Source organism: Varanus komodoensis, unplaced genomic scaffold (assembly GCF_004798865.1).
Source record: "Varanus komodoensis strain SLA01 unplaced genomic scaffold, ASM479886v1 scaffold7_1, whole genome shotgun sequence".
Lineage (NCBI taxonomy): Eukaryota > Metazoa > Chordata > Lepidosauria > Squamata > Varanidae > Varanus > Varanus komodoensis.
The window spans coordinates 1,107,417-1,128,937 of NW_025336479.1; the positions used below are offsets into that span (position 1 = coordinate 1,107,417).

Consider the following 21,521-nt stretch of genomic DNA (forward strand, 5'->3'; position numbering starts at 1 on the left):
AAGGGCCTAAAATGGTGTCTCCTGTTTGCCTTTTAAACTATTTTGGAGTTCAGAAAAACCAATAACAACAAAAAACAAAGAAACAAAACACCGAGAAGGCAACTGAATGGGATGGAGTAAATGGGCCATCTTGGGACAAAGAGACAGCAAGTCCTGTCAGTGCCGTCCTCCCATTTCCTCTGTCCCTTCTGTCAACTCGAAGATTATTTTTTTAACAAACTTTTGCCTGGGGACTATATGCAAATTTCATGGCTGGGAAGTAAATGGAGGGGAAATATAACACAAGCTTCCCCTTGATTCATTTCTGAGCCATGAAATCTGCATATATTAACCAGTGGGTGAAAAAATCTGAAACTTTGGCAAACTGGGAAGTAAATGGAGAGGAAATTTTTGCTATAATCCCCTTCCATTTATTAAAACCACATAAACCACAAGTGCTCACTTGCATACCTCCAAAAGGCTTACTTTTTAAGAATAATGAGGCCATTGGTGCATATTTCTGGGGCATATTAAAATGCATTTGGTGTCATTGTGTATTCCTGAGGCTGTGAAAAAAATGATAGCGAATGAAAAGGGATAACAATGAGAGCTGGAAGGGGGAGATAAGACAAGTACTGCCACAAAAGACACCGGGATATGATGAAGAAAAAAAGGTAAAGCTTTTTTGAGGCAAACAAAGCCTTTTTAAGTAAACTTTCCTACAAAAAGAATATTTCCAAAAAAAAAAAAAAAAAGGAACTTGCATGTGGCTGAATGAGGAAAGGAATATAGTTGCTAGGGATGAAGAAGCAGTGATAGGGTCGTGGTGCAGCTTGAAATTTAGGGTGCAGGCTTGGTCTGTCTAAGTGATGTAATTTTTCATACAACTTCCATGGTATTGCTGGTATTTGCCTCCTTAACTGTATTCTGTACAGTGGTACCTCGGCTCACAAAGGCCTCAATTCACAAACAAATCGGGTCGCGAACAAAAGTTTCATAAAAATTTTGAATCAGCTCACGAACTCCGCATTGGGTGGCAACCATGATCCTGGCCATCTCCCCCACCCCCGCCCCCCCGAATGAGGAGAGGGCTGCAATCGTGCTGGGAATGGGGGGGGGGGCGTGGAGATGGCCGAGATCACGCCCATCTTTCCTTGCTTTTAATAAAGACATCTTCCGTTTCTATCTCAGTCCTGGTGTGAGCTGGCATTTCTCCAACAGATATCAGTTGCAGGACAGAGGGGCAAGGAGGGGGAGGAAAACCTACAGCAAGCCCAACTGCATGTTGGGCACACTGTAGGTTGTTTATGAAACAGCTCACTGTGGCTTATTCTAAGGGTGGCTTAGTGTGTTGGGTGAACTTGCCCTGTGTTATATCCTAAATGCTTGATACTTGGGTTGAATTCTCTGTGTACAGTGGTTTTCACAGCATTTATACTTTCAGGAAACCCTTTTGCATTGACTCATTTTCTGCAACATGACCATATGTCTGATATGACAGCCCTGTAAGCTGCTGGGGATTCTGGATGTATGTTGTAGATCAGAGGTGCAGAAGCTTCAGCCTGCAGGCTGGAGGCAGGCCCAAGGTTTCTCCATCTAGCTCATAAGTTTATTTTGTGAGCAGTGATCCGAGAAGGCAGTATTTCAATGCAGTTAAACTTTAAATGTCCTGCACAGAAATGAGCTGTGATTTTGCAGGAATCACTTATTATTCCAAGGTCTGTCTTTTTGACGTTCCCTAGTTCTGAAAGTGGCAGATTGCAGAAAATGCAAAGCATCAAGATAGATTTGCAGTTTATGTTTCATCTGTTCCAGACAGATCCTCTCAGATACATAGCACTAGACTATCAGCCAGTGAGGTACCCAATCTAACCTAATTTGTACAGCAAAACTGACCAGGGCAACATGTGAGAAAAGAAAATGCTGTACATTTTAGGGATAAAGCTATATGTATCTGTACTGTATTTCAAAGGTACCAAATAAAAACAAGAAATAATTTACTAAGAACAAGGAGCAGAAGGAACCAGACTGCTTCCAAATCAAAGCTATGTATGTAAATGCAAGGTCACAGAACTCTGGTATGCTCTATTTTCTTTTACCAAGATCCTCGTGGTCCACTGTTACATTTTAATTTTACAGGAGGGTACAATCAGGAACTCTTCACAGTTCAGGCACTCATCTGTGTACTGTAATTGGTTCCTGACTACTCCTCACTCTGAACATTGCTGGAACAGACAAGGTCTACATAGTCCCTCATGCTTATATGAAGAGGGCCACAGCTGTGAGAAATTCTTTTCTGTGCAATATAGTGAAGACTCCACTTCCTCTACTACAGCACTGTAGATACCTGGGAGTTCTGCAGCATTCCTGGGAGTTCTTGGTGCCCGCGAAGCCTTCCATCCCTCCAGCTACTCCTGATTTTCATTTTCCTTTCTTTCTCTAAATTACAGTTTTATTTTAAACTGGGAGCCTGGCAAAGTGCTCTCCTGCAGCACCATCTTTATTTGGGTTTAAAAGAGTGGTTTTGTATTTGGGAACTCTGTCTTGTACCTATGTCCTTGGGCAGATGACTTTGCTTTTAGTCTTACCAGTTTGTCTTCTGGGGAAAGGAATGGTCTGTGATTAGCCATACCAACATGGCAGTATTCCCAAGAATGGGCAAGCCCCACGGCAGGCAGAGTGTCATGAGAGTTAAGCTTTCTTAGTTTTCCAAATGTACCTGCCAATGCCAAACAGTTGGGGACCCTTGGTGTGTACTGTGTAAAGAATGGGGGAGGAAATAAAATAAAGTACTGTATATTATATTAGAATATGTAAAATGTTAAAATTTGGGATCCGGGTAATTAAAATCTTACCTCTTCACACAAGGCATGTTCACAAGTTGCATAAATTTGCATAATTTATTCTGTTTTGCTTTTCAGGACCAAGGCCAAGGAAGCAAGGCAAGAAACCCCTTCAACACCATAAACCCTACTCAGTCACTGCTCTTGAACTTTCCAACACATACATTAATCTTTAGGTAGAGGCTAAACATTAAAAGGAAAACTTTAAAAATCTTAAAAACAATATTCTCGGGGTAATAATCCCATGCCATGTGTGGTATAACCATGTAATCTGCACAGATCTGTCCATTTTAAAATGATCTTATGCCGGTTTACCACTCTGTAATACAAATAGTTTCCATATTAAGAATATAGGAAGAGCCCTGCTGGATCATAGAAAGGATCCATCTAGACCAGCATTCTGTTCACACAGTGGCCAACCAGCTGTTCACAGGAAACTTGCTAGCAAGACTTCAATGCAACTGCACCCTTCAGTCCATGGTCGGCATCAATGGGTTTTCACAGGCACATTGCCTCTAATACTGGAGGGAATATGTAGCCACCAGGACTAGTAGCCATTAATAGCCTTATCCTCCATGAATATGTCCAGTTCCCTTTCAAAATCATTCAAAATGGTGGTCATCACTACTTCTTGTAATGAATTCTATAGCTTCAGGGGTGGTATTGGTATTAAGACAGAAAGAGAAATTGTCTTTCCTTTCACTTTCTCCACACTAAACATCACTGCGAATGCCTCTATCAATTCTCCCCTTATTCAGTTTCTTTCTAAGCTAAACTATAATGCTGTAACCTTTCCTCAGATGGAAATTTGCTCCAACCCCCTGATCATTTTAGTTGCCCTTCTCGGAACTTCCCAATGTCCTTTTTCAGATGCAGTGACCAGAACTGAACTCAGTATTATAAGTTTGGTCATGCCAGAGCTTTGTATAACGGAAGTATGATACTGGCAGTTTTATTTTCAATTTTGTTTTGAATTATGCCTAACATGAAGTTTGCCTTTTTCACAGCAGCTGCATATTGGACCCACATTTTCATCAAGCTGTTGATTACAACCCCAAGATACCTTTTCCGGTGAGTCACTGCTAGTTCAGCTCCTATCTGCACATACATGAAGCTGCAGCAAAGAGGTTGCCCCATGTGGATCATTTTACACTTGCTTCCACTGAACCATATTTCCCATTTTGATGCCCATTCTCCCAGTTTGGAAAGTTCCTTTTGGGGCTCTTCACAATCCCGTTTTGTTTTAACTTCTAAGTAATTTGGTATTACCAGCAAACCTTGCGAATTCACTGCTAACTCCTAATTCTAGATAATATATGAATAAAAGCATTAGTCCCAACAGAGATTCCTGTGGGATTCCTCCTCTTAGAAAAAATTTACCATTTACTCCTACACTCTGCGTTCTGCACACCATGAAATAATGAAACAAAACTACGTATTACACAAGATGCTCTAACATTGCATTCTAGAGGCTGTAATAGTGTGACCCCAAAGATTTTATATATGCGGGGTGGGGGTGGGGGGGAGAGATCACACTGCCCTTAAATGGATATAGGTACAAATACAGAAGGGCAAGTTCTGGAGATGATCTCACTTCCTTCCTATTACATGAACTCTTAAACTAGAAAAGACTGCCAAGGTCAAACTCAGCTGTAATTGCAGTGGTAGTATTCTTATCCGCAGAAACAGAAGCTTGTATATCCAGTTCCCCAACAACGCCAAAGAGTTTTGGAGTGATGCAAATCAGCAACCTAAAAGCTACTCCTTTACAATAAACACATTTTGCCACTGTGCAGCTCCCACTTGTCACGAAGAAATTCAGGCCACATCTTGTAGCAAATGAACACTGTATTACACATAAAATATTCCCTTGTTTACCCCAGACTGAAATATTAATGATAGTTACCTTAAAGAAAATGACCCTTATAAAACTCAAGGAAGGCTACTGATTCTTATTTTGGAAACTTTTGGACCAGTTGGGAGAAAATGAAAAAGGAATTAAGATGGAAGGTTTCCAGGGCAGTGGAAAAAAATCTGGGGGAGAAGCAGGTGTGGGCAGAATATAGATCTTGAAATATTTTGGTCTTCAGTTTCCTGTGTTTCTGGCCACTGGTTGCATCAGAAAGAGCTTCTCAGAGCTGAAGCCCCAAACTCATCCAGAGTTTTTGCTCACCTCTGGATAGAATGGCAGCTGGGAAAGAGGAAGGGAAAGTGATGAGTTTGAGGGGAAAGGGAGCTGTAATGATAATTCTTATTAATTATGCTTTTGTTGTCATACTGAATTGTTCATATTCCTTGTTCACTCAATATATTCTGATTGTATTAAATGTAAAATAACCCAGCTTCTCTTTTTGAGAAAAAATCTTGATTATACAATTTTCTATACTGAACCCAGGTTGATAAGGTCTGAACACACACAAAAACAGATGAACAGATAGAATCCTACTTGAATACAGGAAGCACTAACTGATGGCTCATTAGAACAGCTTTCTGAAGAAAGCATCCAAACACAAACACAGAAACTTTGTATAAGGAAGGACTATAACGATGCGCTTCATAACACCTACCTGTGGAACAAGAAGTGTGCCAAATTACAGCCAGAGGTTAATAATGAGTGTAAAAGCCCATAGGCCTGATACAGCCACCAAGCATCTATTTTTAAAACAACCCATTTTCATGTTGCAAGAAATAGACACTCCAAACTTTCATGTTACATCTCCTCTTCTTCTTCGTTATATATAGAATGTACAGATCTCTCTGTGATGTGGTGCCTTAGCAAATGCACTTTACAACAGTTAATTAGTTACTAGTGGGTGGATCCAGCTTTATGATGGAGCTGCCCACTCCTGAGTGACAGAAATTGGCAATTTCTTATATGGAAAATACCTGTAATGTACACTTTCCATTCACGAAGTACACAGGCACGCCCTGAGTGACAAGATCCTCCTAACTCAGTATGCAAGTTCAGTCACCCTGCCTATCCAAATCATCTTTGCTAATATTTTAATATTCCTATCCTCCATACACTTGTCATATCGCACCCACTCACTGCCATTTTGTGTATTTTCATGATCTCTGGGGCAATGTGCTTCACAGATTAGGTGACACATTTATAGACAATACCTGGTGCACCATAGATGGCTCAAGTACAGAAATAGCAGAGAATGCTAAGCAAAAGGAGCTGACTGTGTAGGAGTAACTGAGTCTTCCATTTTCAGCCACTGCTTTCTAACTGAAGGCAGGAATGGCAACTCATGCAAAGACCGTCATTTACCTCCCAGAATGAGAGGCCAGGGGAGAAAAGACATTGCTGGGTAATCACTTATCTCTCTGCAGTGTCAGGACCAGAGCCAGTGTTTGGCTTTCTGTGATGACAACATATTCCACCTGGAAAACTGGAAGCCCATGGCAGTGACAAATCCTCCCACTTCTGACTGGGGAAACCATGAGCAGCTTTCAGAATTTACTAAAGAATTCTTGTCTTTGTTCAGGAGTGTTTCTTAGCAAAATCCCTGTACAATTGTTCCCCAAGTATATTGATATTACCTAGTTTCATGTGACCTCCCAATTAAACTTCTAGCATCTTAGACACAGAAATTCTTCTCTGCTATTTCATTTATGTACTTCTTTCAAATGTGGATGACATTTAGTGAATACTTGCCCCTGACAGAGAAAAGATATTATAGTACTTGATATGCAATGAAATATGCTATAAAACCAAACAAAATCTAAATTTTGCTTCTCAAAATACTTACATCCAAATTTAATTTCAGGAGTATAAAATTATGTATAATAGAGAATGTAGCAAAGGAGGTGCTTTTCTCCCTCTTTCATAATAGTAGAAAACTGGTAATTATCCCAAGGAGCCAAATAGTGGGAAAATACAGGGCAGAGAAAAGGAAGTACTATTTCACTTATCTAAAAGTTGAATTATGGAATCTGCTATCACAAGATGCAGTGATGTCTGCCAATTTGAACAGTTGTAAAGGGGACTCAGACAAACTCATAAAAGATACAGCTGCACTGGGTCCATTATTTTGAACATAACCAACTGAAACCTAAAACAGCTGCCAGTAGCAAAAATGACATTCATACAGCTGTCAGGTTCACAGGCAGTACAGCAATGTAAGAGGACCACTGCCCTCATGTCCTTCTTGTGGGTTTCACACAGGCATCTATCTTGTCACTGTGAGAAGCAGAATACTGGGATCAGATGGACCTCTGGTCTGATCCAGGCTGAGCTGTTTCATGTTCTCAGGTACACTGCAAAAGCAGATTTGGATTCTGCTCAGAGGGTTTACACATGGTGTTAATGAAGCTGAATCTAAAGGAGGCACATCATTAAGCTGATAGCATTAGGCCTTCTGGTAACAACGTGAAGTGTGCATAATTGTAACGAATTCACAGATAGAACTTTATAAGGAAGAATCGCTGGGCAATTTTAAAAAATTATTGAGGAAGTCAGCTTGACAGTGCAAGAGCCGTGGACAATGCAGATCCAAAGTAGTTTGCAAATAATTAAATACTTAAATAGCATAAAAGCCAACTGAAAGCACCCAAAATAATTGAGCCAAAGGTAGCAAACAAGCATCAGTAAAATACTGTTTTCCTAACACTTTATTACTCTAGTGTTGGATGTCTCAGCTGAACATGTGAACAGAATCCACTAAAATGTATTATTCTAGAAAAAATATGAACAAGCTGCCTGTGCTATTTTAACAATGATAATTCATTCACACGTGCAAGTCATAGCTTGAAGACTACAGTCATTAAGTGTTGATCATGAATATGTGAAGGAGCTCTAAACACATGATTCCTATGCATCTGGGCAAACCCCATGATTTTGAGCACTGGGTCCATTATTTTGAACATAACCAAATCAAACCTGAAGAGTGGCAGGGGAGATTTATGTGGGAGGCATTTATCTTCACATTTTGTTTTCAGGCAGAGCCTTGCATTTTCCCTTCCACTGAAACTAATATGAAGGAAATATTCTACATCACCTCAGGACATGCACAAGTGAGGAGTCTGATCCATAAATGCTAGCTCTGTCCAACACGACATCATTTCAACAAAGGCAATTTTTTAAAAGACCATCTGTTACCACTATATGAAAAGATTAGTGTACTTGAGTATCTAAGAGGCTGAGCTAGGAAATCCATGATATAAATCTTGCCTCTGCCATGCACTTGCTAGGTGGCCTTAGGCAAGCCAGTATGTCTCAGCATCAGCCTCCCATCTGCAACATTAACTTCCCTTACAAGATTATTATAAGGAAAACTGATATTATGTACTTGAAATATTTTGAACATTCTAAAGCAGTTCCTTACAGCATCTGGGAAAGCTTTATAATTTTCAGTATCTGATCCATCTATTATTACTCTATTATTATTGACAAAACTACCTTAATGGCTATCGGTAGTTGCTAATGGTGGCTACTATTTCCAGGATCAGAGACAGCACATCTGAAGACCAGTTGCTTGAGAACAACAGCAAGGAACAGCTATTGACTTCATGCCTTGTTTTGGGGTCTCTCTTGAGCTTCCCTTTGGCTATAGTTTGGCTGCTCCTGTTTGGCTAAAACAGGAGCAGACTAGATAGGTCTTTAGTATGATCCAGCAGGCTCTTCTCATGTTCTTACATCTGTGATACATTTACTTATCTCCTTTATAATGTATTCTATAATGTAAAACAGCAAGTGAAGAATCTCATAGATTTGGTATACCAAAATATAGTTTAGAAAATATAAGAACAGAAACCATCAGGATGATATTTTTTATAGCCAAGAAACCAGTCATTTAGAAAAGGAGAAAAGGAAAATATATATGGAATTTCCTGACCTTCCCTCAGTAGAAGAGAATCATTGATTAATGGGGACAGGCCTCAGGCAGTCTGTGTCCACCACAACTGTAACTCTGCATTTCTACTTTGACATCTCAGTCTGAGTGCACTGTTGATTCATGTGCATAAGATTCTGTTGGATCCATATTGGAGAAGAAGCTGAGTTCTTTATAGTGGGCAAAACACAAGGCCTCACTCCCAACTCCACTCAGAAAAAAACCTGAGGAATAACTTTCTTTTGTGCTTTTCCTCGCTCTAGAAGCATTTAGGGACAACAGGGGCAACATTTAGGGGGAAATAGCCAAAAAAGGGGGAAATGAACATGTAAAACCAAAAGACTTTTCAGGGAGGAGAAATGGCAATTGACTGGATGAACAGAGCAGAGTAACATGTGGATGAGCACATCTTTCAGGAAATGGCAACCTCTCCTCAAATAGACTAAAAGTTGGAAAAGCCAACCTGCATATCAGAATAAAAGAAAATTGGCAATCATCATACATCATCATACGTGAGAACTGTGTCAGAAAGTGAGGGGTAGGCACACCAGAAGTGGTCAACCACCAGCCCAAGCCACCACAGCCAATGATACCGGATCATGAGAGTTGTAGGCCAAAACAACTGGAGGACAGTTTTTTTGCTCACTCCTGGTCTATCCAGACAAAAAGGCACAGAACTGGGATGAGTCTGTGCCCAGAGATCATAAAATACATTGGATGATATAAAAGAAGTACATGATAAATAGAAATTAAATAGATTGTGGAATATGCTCCCCAGAGAGGTTTGCCTGGTGCTGACTCTTTACTCATTTTGGTGCCAGGCCAAAACCTTTTTATTTATCCAGTTTTAAAAATGTGTGTGTGTGTGTGTGTGTATAATCTACTGTATTTTAACTCAAGCACTGTTGTCTAGTTCTAATGTGTTAATTGTTTGTACACCATATTGAGATTTTTTGAAAATATAAGACAATACAGAAAATTTTAAAATAAATAAATAAGCAAACACCAGCTTGCTGGAGTCAGAGGAAGCGTCCTTATTTATACTCAGGAAATGTGTATTGCTAATTATGCCTGTATAACTAACTACTAATTATGAAATGTTTTAGTAACATTAGTTGAACTTAAGAGGAAGTGACCATATTTTGGGACTACAGAGAAGAGAAGGGAAGGAACATAGCTAACAGCACATTTCAGTTCCTCAAAGTTGGCCACTAGTATGATCGGAATCATCTTTACAAACAGCTAAGATAGATGAGCTATTTTCCCCTTACTACAGATGCCTTGCTAAGGTTTAGTCACCTACCTAAAGACACCTAGTGCGTTTACTGATGATCCAAAATTTCAGTGAGGGTCTTCCTTATTCATAGCTGCCATTATACTGCAGTAGCTCCAGTTTTCATGTTTTTCCTAAATGATGCACCATCTCTATAAAGAAGATGGAAAGCTGGGGCACTACATGTAGATGAAACAGGTGGGTGGAAGTTCTGTGGTCTTCCTAGATAACCACAGAGGTCCATCATCATCATCATCATCATCATCATCATCATCATCATCATCTCCTCAAGGTGGCACACATGGTTCTCCCCCCAACAATTTATCTTCATAACAACCCTTTGAATAAGAGTAAGCAGAACAATATGGAGTGGCCAAGGTTGCACTGACACTCAAACCGCTACACTTCATATACACTTTACTCATGTCCACAGGAATTTGAGGACAGATACTAACAACACAAAGGTGGAGGTGCCTTACATGGGTTCTGATGGAATAAGCGAAGGACATGCTCATGAGGGGCATAAACTTTTACACAGGAAAATTCCCTAGAATGGGCTAAAGTAAGAAAGAGAAGTAGGTGATGGCAGACTAAATGACATGGCACCAGAGTGATCAGCAGCACTGGACTTCACAGACGCATCAGACCAAAGGTGCTTCGAGCAATAGTGACCCGAAAGGATGGACCAGTCGAGACCAAGGTATATCAGGGCAAAAGGCACAGACGGAACGGAAGCAGGTGACAGCCACAGGTAGGGCAGCCTAACACAGCAAGGACTTCTTGTATGTCTTACAACTGAATAAAAAAGGAAGCGTCTCTCAAGCCAAACCAGCGACATCTCCTCGTCCTGACAACTGTTCGAGGCACAGAAGCAGCCCCGGTCGGCCGCTGCACTTGCTCCCCCCTTTTTCCAGCTCCTCCAACTGACGACCCCCCGCTGCCACTCCCTGCCCCCAAAGCTCTTCCTCCACAGCAGCCCCACCGACTCCCTCCAGTCCTTCCCTTCGGGCTGTCATTGCCCCAGCCGCACGCCGCCCGGGCGCTGCACGCACACCCTTCCCCACCACCGGACTGCCAGCCTCGTCCGCCCCACAAGGAGACGGCCATGCCCATGCCCATGCCCATACCGCCGCCACCGCCGCCGCCCCCCTCGCTCGGCGGAAGGGGAGAGGACGAGGGTTACTCACTCAGCCAGGACTCCAAGCTTTCCCCTTCCGCCTCCGCCATGTTGCCGGCCGGCCTGAAGACTCCGCCCCTGCCAGGCTACGCCACAACGCGCCGCGCCAGGCCCGGCCCGGCCCGGCCCAGACGGGGCGGGAAGGATCGCCGTCTCCCCATCCCCCTTCTGCGGCGTCCCCTTTCGCTGCTGTTTCGCTTCATTGACTTGTTTTAATAGCATCGTGATCCTCCTCATCATCATCATCTCATTGCACCGGAGAACTGCTTTCATTTCAGCAGCAACAGCATCCACTTCTGGCTATAGTCGTGTATATGGAATTGTTCGTGATGATTTCTTACCTTTGTCCAACCAAAGCTGATGGTGACGATGATAATATCAGCGCCTGCTCTTGTCGCTTCCCTTCTCAAGCAAATAAGAATAGCTTTAAATTGTGAGGTGCGTGGGTATATGAAGCAACCTCTCAATAAGTTTCTCGAGGGGCATTTCTAAAGGTGCAGAGAGGCTTGGGCCTCTGGCTGTCGCTGCACCCCAGACCCAGCAAGATGTCTCCTTTCCCTTATCTCAGTACAAGCCTAGACTGTGCTATAGGAATCCCTCAGTATAGGGCAAGAACAAAAAGAGGCTGTTGACACTTGAAAAAGCACTATCTGTGGCTGCCTAAACCTGTGTGTGGGATGGGCTCCCAACGCTATTGGTATCACCAATCTGTTTGCTTATTGCTACATTTCTCTTCTGTCTGGAAGCTTGCTCATCTGTAGCACAAAGAGCTAATGATGACTGTCTAGTGCATGATCTACCCAGGATGGGATTAGGCTGTTTGCTTGGATGAAGACATAGGAAGAGCCCCACTGGAGCTATCTCATTTACCAGCATCCCAATTTCTACAGTGACTAACCAGAAGCCTCCTTGGAAATCCACAAAGACGATCATGAAGAGACCAGCGCACTCCTACTCTTTGCCGCTCAGTAACTGACTGGTATCCTAAGCTGCATATTTGTTTAAAATATCACTACTCCACCATACATTACCAAACATTCTCAAGAAAAATAAGTATTACTGTGTGAATGTGATGAAGTGGAAATCAAATTAGATAAAGGATAGGAGGTTATTGAAACATAGGTGTTTGGCTGCCGGAACAAGAAAACTTCAATTCTCTTACAGCACAGTCCTTCCCTACCTCATGCCTGATACGTTGCTGAGAAGGGGTTAGGATAACATGAAGGTGCCTTTGTGCCAGTGAAGAGAGGCATACCCACCCCAGAGGCCCTGCTTATGTCTGCAGAAAGGTTTACAGGCACAAGCCTGCCACTGGCAGTGCTGCAGCAACAGGGTGGGAACAGCTTTGCATCCAGTGGATCAGTTCCCAAGATTGAGCCCGCAGCTACAGTGGTCTGGAGCTGGACCCCCGCCCCCCAACAGCAATCTCAATCAAGCTTCTTGAGCTAAAGAGGCAAAACTTTGGAAGAGGTAGACATTTGACCACTTCACTTTTTCACCCTACCACCTTTTTATGATTGATCTGCCCTTCCCCTTTTTCTAATCTAAAAAACATCCTCCCATGTTGCAACATTCCTTCATATGGGAGTTGTTCCAGCCTCCTGATCACTTTGGTTGCCCTTCTTAGCACCTTTTGAAATTCTTTGATAACTAAACAGCGTATTCACAATATGGCCACATTATAAATTTACAGCATACAGCTTTATTTTCAGTCTCTTCTCTAATAATCCTTACATGGAATTTGTCCTTTTCATAACTGGCACACACTGGGCTAACGTTTTCATTGAACTCTTCAATTGGACTGCACCATTTTTTTTCCAGGTCACCACCAGTTCAGGCCCCATCAATTAATATGTGAAATTAGTATTTCTATTTTGTCTCAATGTGCATCACTTTACATTTATGTTGAACCTCAGCTGCTATTTTGTTGCTCAGTCATACAGTTTGGAGACATCTTTTTAAAGTTTTTCACAGTCAGCTGGAATAATTCCATCCTGCAGCTCAGTATGCTCCTCCTTCAGCTCTTCTGTTTCCCCTGTCCCCACCACCAAGAATAGAGATTGGCTTTAGTTACTGCATATCGCTAAGTGTTTTTGTATGATTACTGAAAGTTTGAATTCCAATGCATATAAATGTGGCAGAGTGGACACAGTAGGAGTCACTTCCAAGTAGATACGCACAGAATTGGACCACACCATTGTACAGAGAATTTCTAATAATCTGGATGTGCAAACTCCAGAATATTCTCATGATGGACAAAAATGAAAAATAATCTGGTAAGACTGTGTCAGGGAATCTTGAAATACCAGTTGGGAGAATGTATGCTTGGATTCACAGGGAGACAGATTTCGTTAAGACCCTTGACAGTTTATTAGGTTGAGCCTTCAGATACCCTCTGCAGAGACCAACCTTACAAACAGCTCTGCTGGGTGAGTATGAGACCACATACAAACTTCTAGAACATATACAGAGTGTTTTATAGGTTCTGATTATTATTATTATTATTATTATTATTATTATTATTAGAACATTTCTATGCCGCCCCTTGCCGAAGCCTCGGGGCGGCTTACAACACAATAAAATACAATACAAAAATAACAATATAAAATTAAAATTAATAATATAAAATAAATAAATAAATAATATATATATATATATATATATATATATATAAACAGTATAAAAGAAGTTATAAAAGAAAAGTTATAAAAGAAAAGAAAAGAAGAGAAGTCGCCCTGGCCAGATAAATAAGTAAATATTGTTAACAATTAAAATGATGTTTAAATAAAAAGGTCTTCACCTGGCGCCGAAAAACAAATAACGACGGCACCAGGCGGACCTCTCTGGGGAGCATATTCCATAGATTGGGCGCCACCGCAGAGAAAGCCCTCCTCCGAGTACCTACCCTCCTAATTTCTTTCACGGAGGGTTCCCGAAGAAGGGCCTCTCCCGCAGATCTCAAGGGGCGGGCGGGCATATATGGATGTAAGCGCTCCAGGTAGCCAGGACCCAAGCCGTTTAGGGCTTTATAGGTCATAACCAACACCTTGAATTGGGCCCGGGCTTCAATGGGAAGCCAGTGAAGCTGTCGGATGACTGGAGTCATGTGAACATAATGCCCAGTCCCAGTCAGCAACCTGGCAGCTCTGTTTTGAACCAACTGAAGTATCCGGACCGTCTTCAAGGGAAGCCCCACGTAAAGCACGTTACAGAATGATTCACATTACATACTCGTAGCAGCAGGGCAGGAGATGACAAAATCAGGAGAACACAGTCAAAAGAATGTGAGAAATCTGCAGTGGGACAATAGTGTTGATTACAAGAGATTGACATAAGGATCATTAAGGGATTATTGTGGGTCTTGGCATGCAAACGAGGGTGATTGCAATACTGCTAGAAAAACTTGTCAGTCAGCCTTATGGGTTTTGTTAGCCAAAGAGTAGACGGGATAACTTTCCTTGGGAGCTGCATTCTGCAAAAGCTTTTCCAATCAAAGGTAGTAGCCCTGTCTTAAAGGAACAGTTTGAAAATGATGCTAAACAGAAGCCTGTCTTGGAATTCTGGTATTTTCTGAGTAAGAGGTGCAGAGATGTTGCAGGTTTGATTTTATAACACAAAGGGACATACGAGTATAAGCAACTTTTTTCTACCAGGATTTATCTGAATTTCTACAACAATTGCTAGTTGTTAACAAAGTGCTTGGACAATACACAACTGATACACAATATTCAACCATGCATTTATAAGAGGATATGTACTTGTTTATTAATTAACTAATTAATTTCATGTGACTACCACCCTACAGCAGAAGCCCTCAAATGCAAATTGGGGCTGATTATTATAATGAAAACAGTAGAGGGGGTAGCCATATTAGTCGGTTGCAGCAAAAACAATAGTTTTTGTGGAACTGTAAAAATTAAGATGTTTATTTTGGAATACATGTTCATAGTCTGCAGTCCGCACCATCAGATGCATGAAGAGTTATACTGCGTTATTAGCTTGTATACATTGGCAAAGAATGAGCAATGGATCAGGGAAGAGGAGAGAATGGGAACGTTTTATAGAAAAACACTAAAATATAAAAATGTGTTACAGTATAAAGTGTCCCCATGGTTCTATGGAACTGCAGCATTCCAGAATAAGGTGCAGCTCTTATAAGAGGCTTTGGAGCCATGCTTGTCTTAGTTTTATGCCTGTCACATTGGATTGTATCCAATGTTAGTCTGAGTCTCATTCATTTCAATGGGTCTGCGTTGTTATGTGCTGTCAAGTTGTCTCCCACTTATGTCCTCCCTATGAATGAGCGCCCTCTGTAATGTCTTGACCATGACAGCCCTGGTTAGATTCAAGGCTGTGGCTTCCTTTATGGAATCCATCCATCCTTTCTTTGGTCTTTTCTTCTCTTGCCTTCGGCTTTTCCTAGCGTCTTTTCTTGCCTTCTCATGATCCTTCAAAGCAGACCGCCTCAGTTTTATCTTTTTTGCTTTTAGGGAAAGCTCTGGCTTGACTTGATCTAGGACCCACTTGCAGGGTTCTGCGTTAGCTAAGGATTAATACTGTCTAAAACCCACAGCGTGCAGTCTTTCTTTCTGGTCTGAATAGGACTTTGCTTCTTGAAACTAGCGTCATGCTGAACCTAGCGGGTTTCCATTTGTTTTACACAGTTCACTAGAGTTAGACAACTTCTCTGTACAATCCTGACATTTTTTTCCATGCGCCCTTTAGAGCGCCCAGGAGAAGCGAAGAGCTCAATCATATAAGCTCGAGCCTCCTTCGTTCTCTCCGATTGCAAGCCGCGGAAGAGGCTGTCTCCCGCGCTCCTGATTAAGAAGGTGGGAGGAGGTTCGTCTCTGATTTTGCAAGGTTTTGAACTGGCGATGAGAGAGCAGAATGACACATTTTCTACGATATATGCATTAAAAAAAAAAAAAAACCTGATTCTCTCACGGCGTGGACGACTTCCGGCCCGCAAAAGTCGCTCTGCAGGAGCGCGCTTCTGATGCGACAGGCAGGCGCTGGGACAGCCCTTGGCGGGGTCCTGAGAAAGAAGCAAGATGGCTGCCCCTATGGTGGAGAAGCTTGGGGTTGTCGGGCAGCGGCTCTTTGGCCCATGGAAAGTATGGCTCCCTGGGTAAGGAAGCGATGGGCGCCTTTGGATCGAAGGCGTGGAATGCAGAGCGAATTTTCCTTATAAAGATCGTGCTTTAGCCAGTGTTTCAGCTCCGCATAGCATCCTGAATATCGTTGATTTAGGAACCACAGTTTCAGAGGGAAATTTACTTGGGAAGTCCTTGTTCGGAAAGCATAGAATCTTATAAACCTGCAAGAGCAGGAGGTCCTGCTGGTCTCGAGTATAGTGGTCAAAATTAAATAACGGGTTCTACAAATAAGGGGACATTGAAAATATATTTCCAGTTTGTAAGGTATTCATCACTCTGCTTTCTTTCTGAAGAAGCAGCCCCAAAACTGGCTTTAACAGTGTTCTGAAAGACCAGCGTTTAGGTAACTCGTCATCAAAAGAAGTACACAGTGAATTTGGACTTGTACTGCCCTCCTCATGAGAGGAATAATAGTAGTAATTTGTGAGTTATGCCACTGCTATTATAAATTGAATACATAGAAACATAGAAACAGAGCAAGTCAGAAGGGACCTCCCGGACCATCTAGTCTGACCTTTAGTCTGAAGTATGATATTAATACTTACTCTAATATATACATAGGGTTGGTTTGCAAGATAGGATGTTATATGCAGACTGCTGCAAGGTTCATGGGGCTGAAAATGCAGCTGTGACATTCTTTTTCTCTTCTTCACATCTTTCATAGACTGACACAGGTCAGGTGGTCCCGATACAATCCCAGTTTCGTTGAGCCAGAGGTGAACAAAGAAGTGTATCGTCAATCTCCAGACCTAATGTCAGAGGAAGAAAAAGCTATGTGGGAGCTCAGAGCAACCCAGCCTATAAAGGCTGCCCCTGCCAATCTCAGCAGCTCTGTGTTCTATGACCCATTGATAAGGTCTGAATGCTATCATGACTACATCTCATTCTTGTACCTATATCTGCTATCTGATATACAATTTTCATTGATTTCATAGAATAAGAGTAAAATTCTATGCATGTTAAACAAAAAAAGTCCTGCAACTCCCACTAATACTAAGCTCAAGCCAGCATGAGGCATCCTGAGAGTTGAAGGCTTTTTTTGTATAGGATTGTATTTTAGTTGACCAAAGTATTGCAGACAGAAATACCAGGAATTTTTAGTAGAAATAGCCAAGAAGCACAGTGCCAAAAGCAGGATATTTCAGAGTCTTAGGAATTTATTGGTAGCATTTTATTGTGCTATGGAACAATCTAGAATACCCCAGAACGTTTCACATATTTTCCCCAAATCACAGGCACAGCATCAGCCCCAGCACGATAGATCACGATACAGTGAGAAGTTTTGCACCTCTGTGTTTCAGATCTTGCTCTGGAGCACAAAGCTGTGTAAAGAAACAAAAATAATTTGCAGTGGCAACAACATATTCCCTAGATGCCTTCCTTGTTATGTGCCAGTTTTGTAAGCATATGCTGGGTGGTGTTAAAGACCTGATGCTATGTCTTTCTTTGACCCTTTCTGTGTTCCTTCTGTTCATGGCTGTAGGCAGCTGTTGGCTTGTGGAGTGGTTTACTTCCTCCACCAAGCATTTCCACAATATGAGGGAAGATACGGCACATTTAGCAGAGAGGATTGATGTGGCAACAGAAACATGGGGGAATGTGGAAGCTGCAGACGCATGACCTGTGGTGGGCCACTTCATTAGATGCTAGTATGCCACTGAGCTGCATCATGCTGCAGTGGCCAACTCCTCTGTTGTTTCTTCAATAAGGGTGATGTGTCCTCACAATTACATTTATATCCCACCATTTTTCCTCTTGTAAGGAACTGCAGGGAAGCTTATATAGTCCTCTCATTTTATCCTCACAACAGCCTTGTAGGCATTTATTTATATCCCTCCTTTTTCCTTTCAAGCAATGTAAGGCGACTTACATAATTCTCTTCCTCAGCTCAATCTTATCCTCACAACACCAGCTCTCTGAGCTGGGTTAGGCTGAGAGTCTGTGACTGGCCCAGAGTCACTCAGTGAAATCCATGGCTGAGTGGCTTAGAACCCAGATCTCCTGAGTCCCAGTTCAGCGCTTCTAACTGCTGTGCCACACTGCCTCTCTACAGCTGAAGCAGACATGTGTCCATTGGATTAGGCAAGAAACCAGATCTCCTGAGTCTAACATTGAAATCACCTTATCTCACTTAGTACTGTCCACCCAAATCTCTGCAAATGGCATAATGCATTGTGCAATAGCAGAGTTTAGTTATAAGGATCTTATTTCATAGTAAGGATACCTGCAATGCTGGTATAATCACATTTATTTTTTGTCATAACAGCAAATTCACTAGCATGATGATGAAGGGAGGGGATAAATTTTTGGCCCGAACCATTATAAATCAGGTAAAACATTAACTTTCAATTTCTGATCGTTTCCTTTGATTAATGCCAATGTGATGAAAGAACAGTATTTCTACTTTTACTACAACATTGAAACTGCCTATTCTTGCCTTAATCCCTTTATCATGAGCCTCAGTTTCTACATCTCCAGCCGTTTTTTTTTAAATTATCTTTTTTCCACTAAAAGTTTTGCTAACAAAATCCCATATTCTGCATGGATCACGAACAATTTATAACTTCCGTAATTTATCATTATAGACAAAAGAAGTAAACAATCATGAATCAGAATGTGAAATTTGTCTTTTCAGTATTAAATCCAATGCCAATTGGGAACTTGCATCTTTTTTAAGGACTTTCATGATGACCAAGAAAATGTTAAAGGTAGCACCTGTTAATGGCTCTGACCTGGGTCAGCCAGGCTTCCAGTAGTCAGGGAGCTGCATCTGATGAAGTAGACCGTGTCCACAAAAGCTTATTCTGCAAGAAGTTTGCTAGCTGTTGTTTTAGGACAAAACTCAAAGAATGAGATTCTGTTCTGAAGGCTTCTGAAATGTTGTGAATTTATTTGTAAATGGGACTCTGTCAGAAAGATCCTTGAGGCTCCATGCACAGATAACCTATCCAGGAGGCATGCAGCTGGTGAATTTCTTACTGAGTTTGTAAATCCAGTTTTTCAGCAGGTTTATCACAGAAGTTGTGCTATGGTGACTTTTGTTTGTAATTAAGGCTTCAGCATGAGTAAACAAACTGTTTTTATTTTTGCTTTTAATTAAGACTTTAGAATTGATTAAAAGGAAACAGCTTGAGAAATACCATAAAGCTGACGAGAAGGAGAAAGAAAACATTGAGTGCAACCCCTACAAAATCTTTCATGAAGCACTGAAAAACTGTGAACCTATCATTGGGCTTTCTGGTATTCAGAAGGGAGGTAGAGTCTACCAGGTGAGCCATGATGGGATGGAAGGGAAGGGAAGGGAAGGGAAGGGAAGGGAAGGGAAGGAGAGAAACTAAGGGCACAATTCAATGCAAGTTTTCAACAGAAAAAAAGGTCTAAAACTCCCAGCATCCTCCAACCAGTCTCGCTGGCTGGGACATGTTCCTGGTTGTATGCTATTTTTCCCATTGAAACCTGTGTAAGATTGCATCAAGTGAGACAATAATTTTTGGGTCACAATGAAAACATGTTGCACTTTCACAGTGTAGAGTATCTGGAGTACTTCAAGTGGTAATAATGTCAATTAAATCCATTTCAATTCCAGGAGGTAACGCAACAAAATGTGGAAAAGTCAAAGGGTACTGTAAATATTGCCAATAATTAAAGTATAAAATAATACCACCCAGCAGAATTGCTCTTGATTAGGAAAGTCCAGAAAATGCTCTCTTGAGAACATATGCTTATTTACATATCGCATGTACTTTTGGTGGTTACAGCCTGAACGTATGAGTCCATGTTAGAATTAAATGGTGGCATGGTCTACTTCTTTAAACCCAGCCCTGGCTAGAGCCCTTGTGTTCGTTTCCCCCTTAGCTGAACTGCTTCCACCATTGTGAAGTAGCATTCAGAGCCCTCAAGCAGTTCATGGTTCCATTGAATTGAGTATCAGGAGAGGAGCCATTTCAGTTTCCTCTGTGTTGCCACAGGCTTGAATTTTTCTTTGGTACAGTGAGTCAAAAAAGGCACCCTTCACTAACACTGTTTTCTGTGGCTGAGATGATTTTCCATAGCCTAGGGATCCCCCTTGTTTTTCTTTTGAATTGCTTTGAAGTGGTATTCTCAGTGGTCTAGCATTTCTTTTACTTTTAAAAAAACTTGTAAGGCTGCCGAGTGGGCAGGAAGGTTGCATGTGGCTGGCAGAGCCCCTTTGAAGGCCTTACAACCTCAAATGGTAAGACGGGGATAACGCTTGAAAGTCTTTTGCAGGTTCTTTTCTGGCAATCTTAATACCTTGATTTTTCTGCAGGAATCCATCACTGTCCACCCCCTGTGCCCCTGTCCAAGCTTTTTGGAACCCAGATCTTAGCTTCAAGATTTCTGGAAGTAAAACCAACATAGGAGGGTAGTTAAAGTAGTCTAGCATTTAAGGGCATTTAACACAGAATTACATTCTTCCCTGCTTTTTGTTTCTTATAGATCCCAACTGCTCTGTCAGACAACCGGCGGCGTTTCTTAGCCATGAAGTGGATGATCACTGAATGCAGGGAAAATAAGCACAGGCGTACCCTTATGCCTGAAAAGCTTTCCCAGGAGCTGCTGGAGGCCTTCAACAATGTGGGGCCTGTCATAAAGAAAAAACATGAGCTGCACAAGATGGCTGAGGCCAATCGAGCTTTTGCTCACTTTCGATGGGGGTAGAGAATACACTGTTCTGCAGAAGCGGCACTTGATGACTGACTTTGCTATGAGCAAGTGTTTCTCAAAATTCCCATATGCCTTTCTTTGTCTATCACAAGGTTGGGAGAACTGTGGCCAGCTTTCTCAGTTTGCTTTCGGAGAATATGTTGTACGGTAAACCTTAGCTAAAAGAAAATGGTTACTTTCCTACGCAATCTCCTTGGTACAGATGGCGCTCTGTGCTTCTTTGTGTATTATCTTTTTCAAGTCAGAGGGTTCACTTGTGATGCGGAATGGCTTGCTTAAGTTACAGGTAGCCTTCTAAGGGATTGTTTAAAAATAGCTGAGGATTTTGTACTTTCTGCTGAGTCTTCTGGCTAAATCTTGGATTGAATTAGACTTGGACTGAAAATTAAGGTGTAATAAAGAGGGAAACACCATTCTGATGTTCTTCCTGCATCTCTGGTGAACAGCTTCACTCTGCAATGCTTTTGTATCATGGGTTAGTTGCATATTCATTTTCCCATTGTCACTGCCACCTGACTGAAAATTGATCTCTCTTAAAGGGTAGTTAGTCACAAAATATTGTACAAA

At 41.7% G+C, this 21,521-nt stretch overlaps 2 protein-coding genes across 3 annotated transcripts in view; one reads left to right on the forward strand and one right to left on the reverse strand.

Annotated features, from left to right (window-relative positions):
* The window catches only part of GGA3 (golgi associated, gamma adaptin ear containing, ARF binding protein 3), a 35,786-nt gene extending 24,605 nt beyond the window's left edge, over positions 1-11,181 (reverse strand). Inside the window, exon 1 of one of the 2 annotated variants that reach the window (XM_044453565.1) lies at positions 11,120-11,181. In XM_044453565.1, coding sequence (XP_044309500.1) covers positions 11,120-11,159 — 40 coding nt within the window. In that variant the 5' untranslated portion in view covers positions 11,160-11,181. Of the gene's footprint in view, positions 1-465; positions 503-11,119 lie in introns of those variants that run through there. The other variant, XM_044453564.1, reaches the window with a different exon arrangement.
* A 4,930-nt stretch (positions 11,182-16,111) lies between these two features.
* Positions 16,112-21,367, forward strand: MRPS7 (mitochondrial ribosomal protein S7). Its single transcript, XM_044453570.1, has 5 exons — positions 16,112-16,240; positions 16,933-17,124; positions 18,535-18,598; positions 19,370-19,537; positions 20,727-21,367. Exons 1-5 carry the CDS (start codon positions 16,164-16,166, stop codon positions 20,946-20,948), a joined length of 723 nt encoding a protein of 240 aa, XP_044309505.1. The 5' UTR covers positions 16,112-16,163; the 3' UTR covers positions 20,949-21,367.
* Positions 21,368-21,521: the final 154 nt, after the last annotated feature.

Excerpts from the sequence above, each read along its gene's own strand:
- MRPS7 (XM_044453570.1), top strand. The coding sequence starts at position 16,164 with ATGGCTGCCCCTATGGTGGAGAAGCTTGGGGTTGTCGGGCAGCGGCTC. Across the intron at positions 16,241-16,932 it reads TGGAAAGTATGGCTCCCTGG|ACTGACACAGGTCAGGTGGT; the intron begins GTAAGGAAGCGA and ends CATCTTTCATAG. Across the intron at positions 19,538-20,726 it reads AGGGAGGTAGAGTCTACCAG|ATCCCAACTGCTCTGTCAGA; the intron begins GTGAGCCATGAT and ends TGTTTCTTATAG.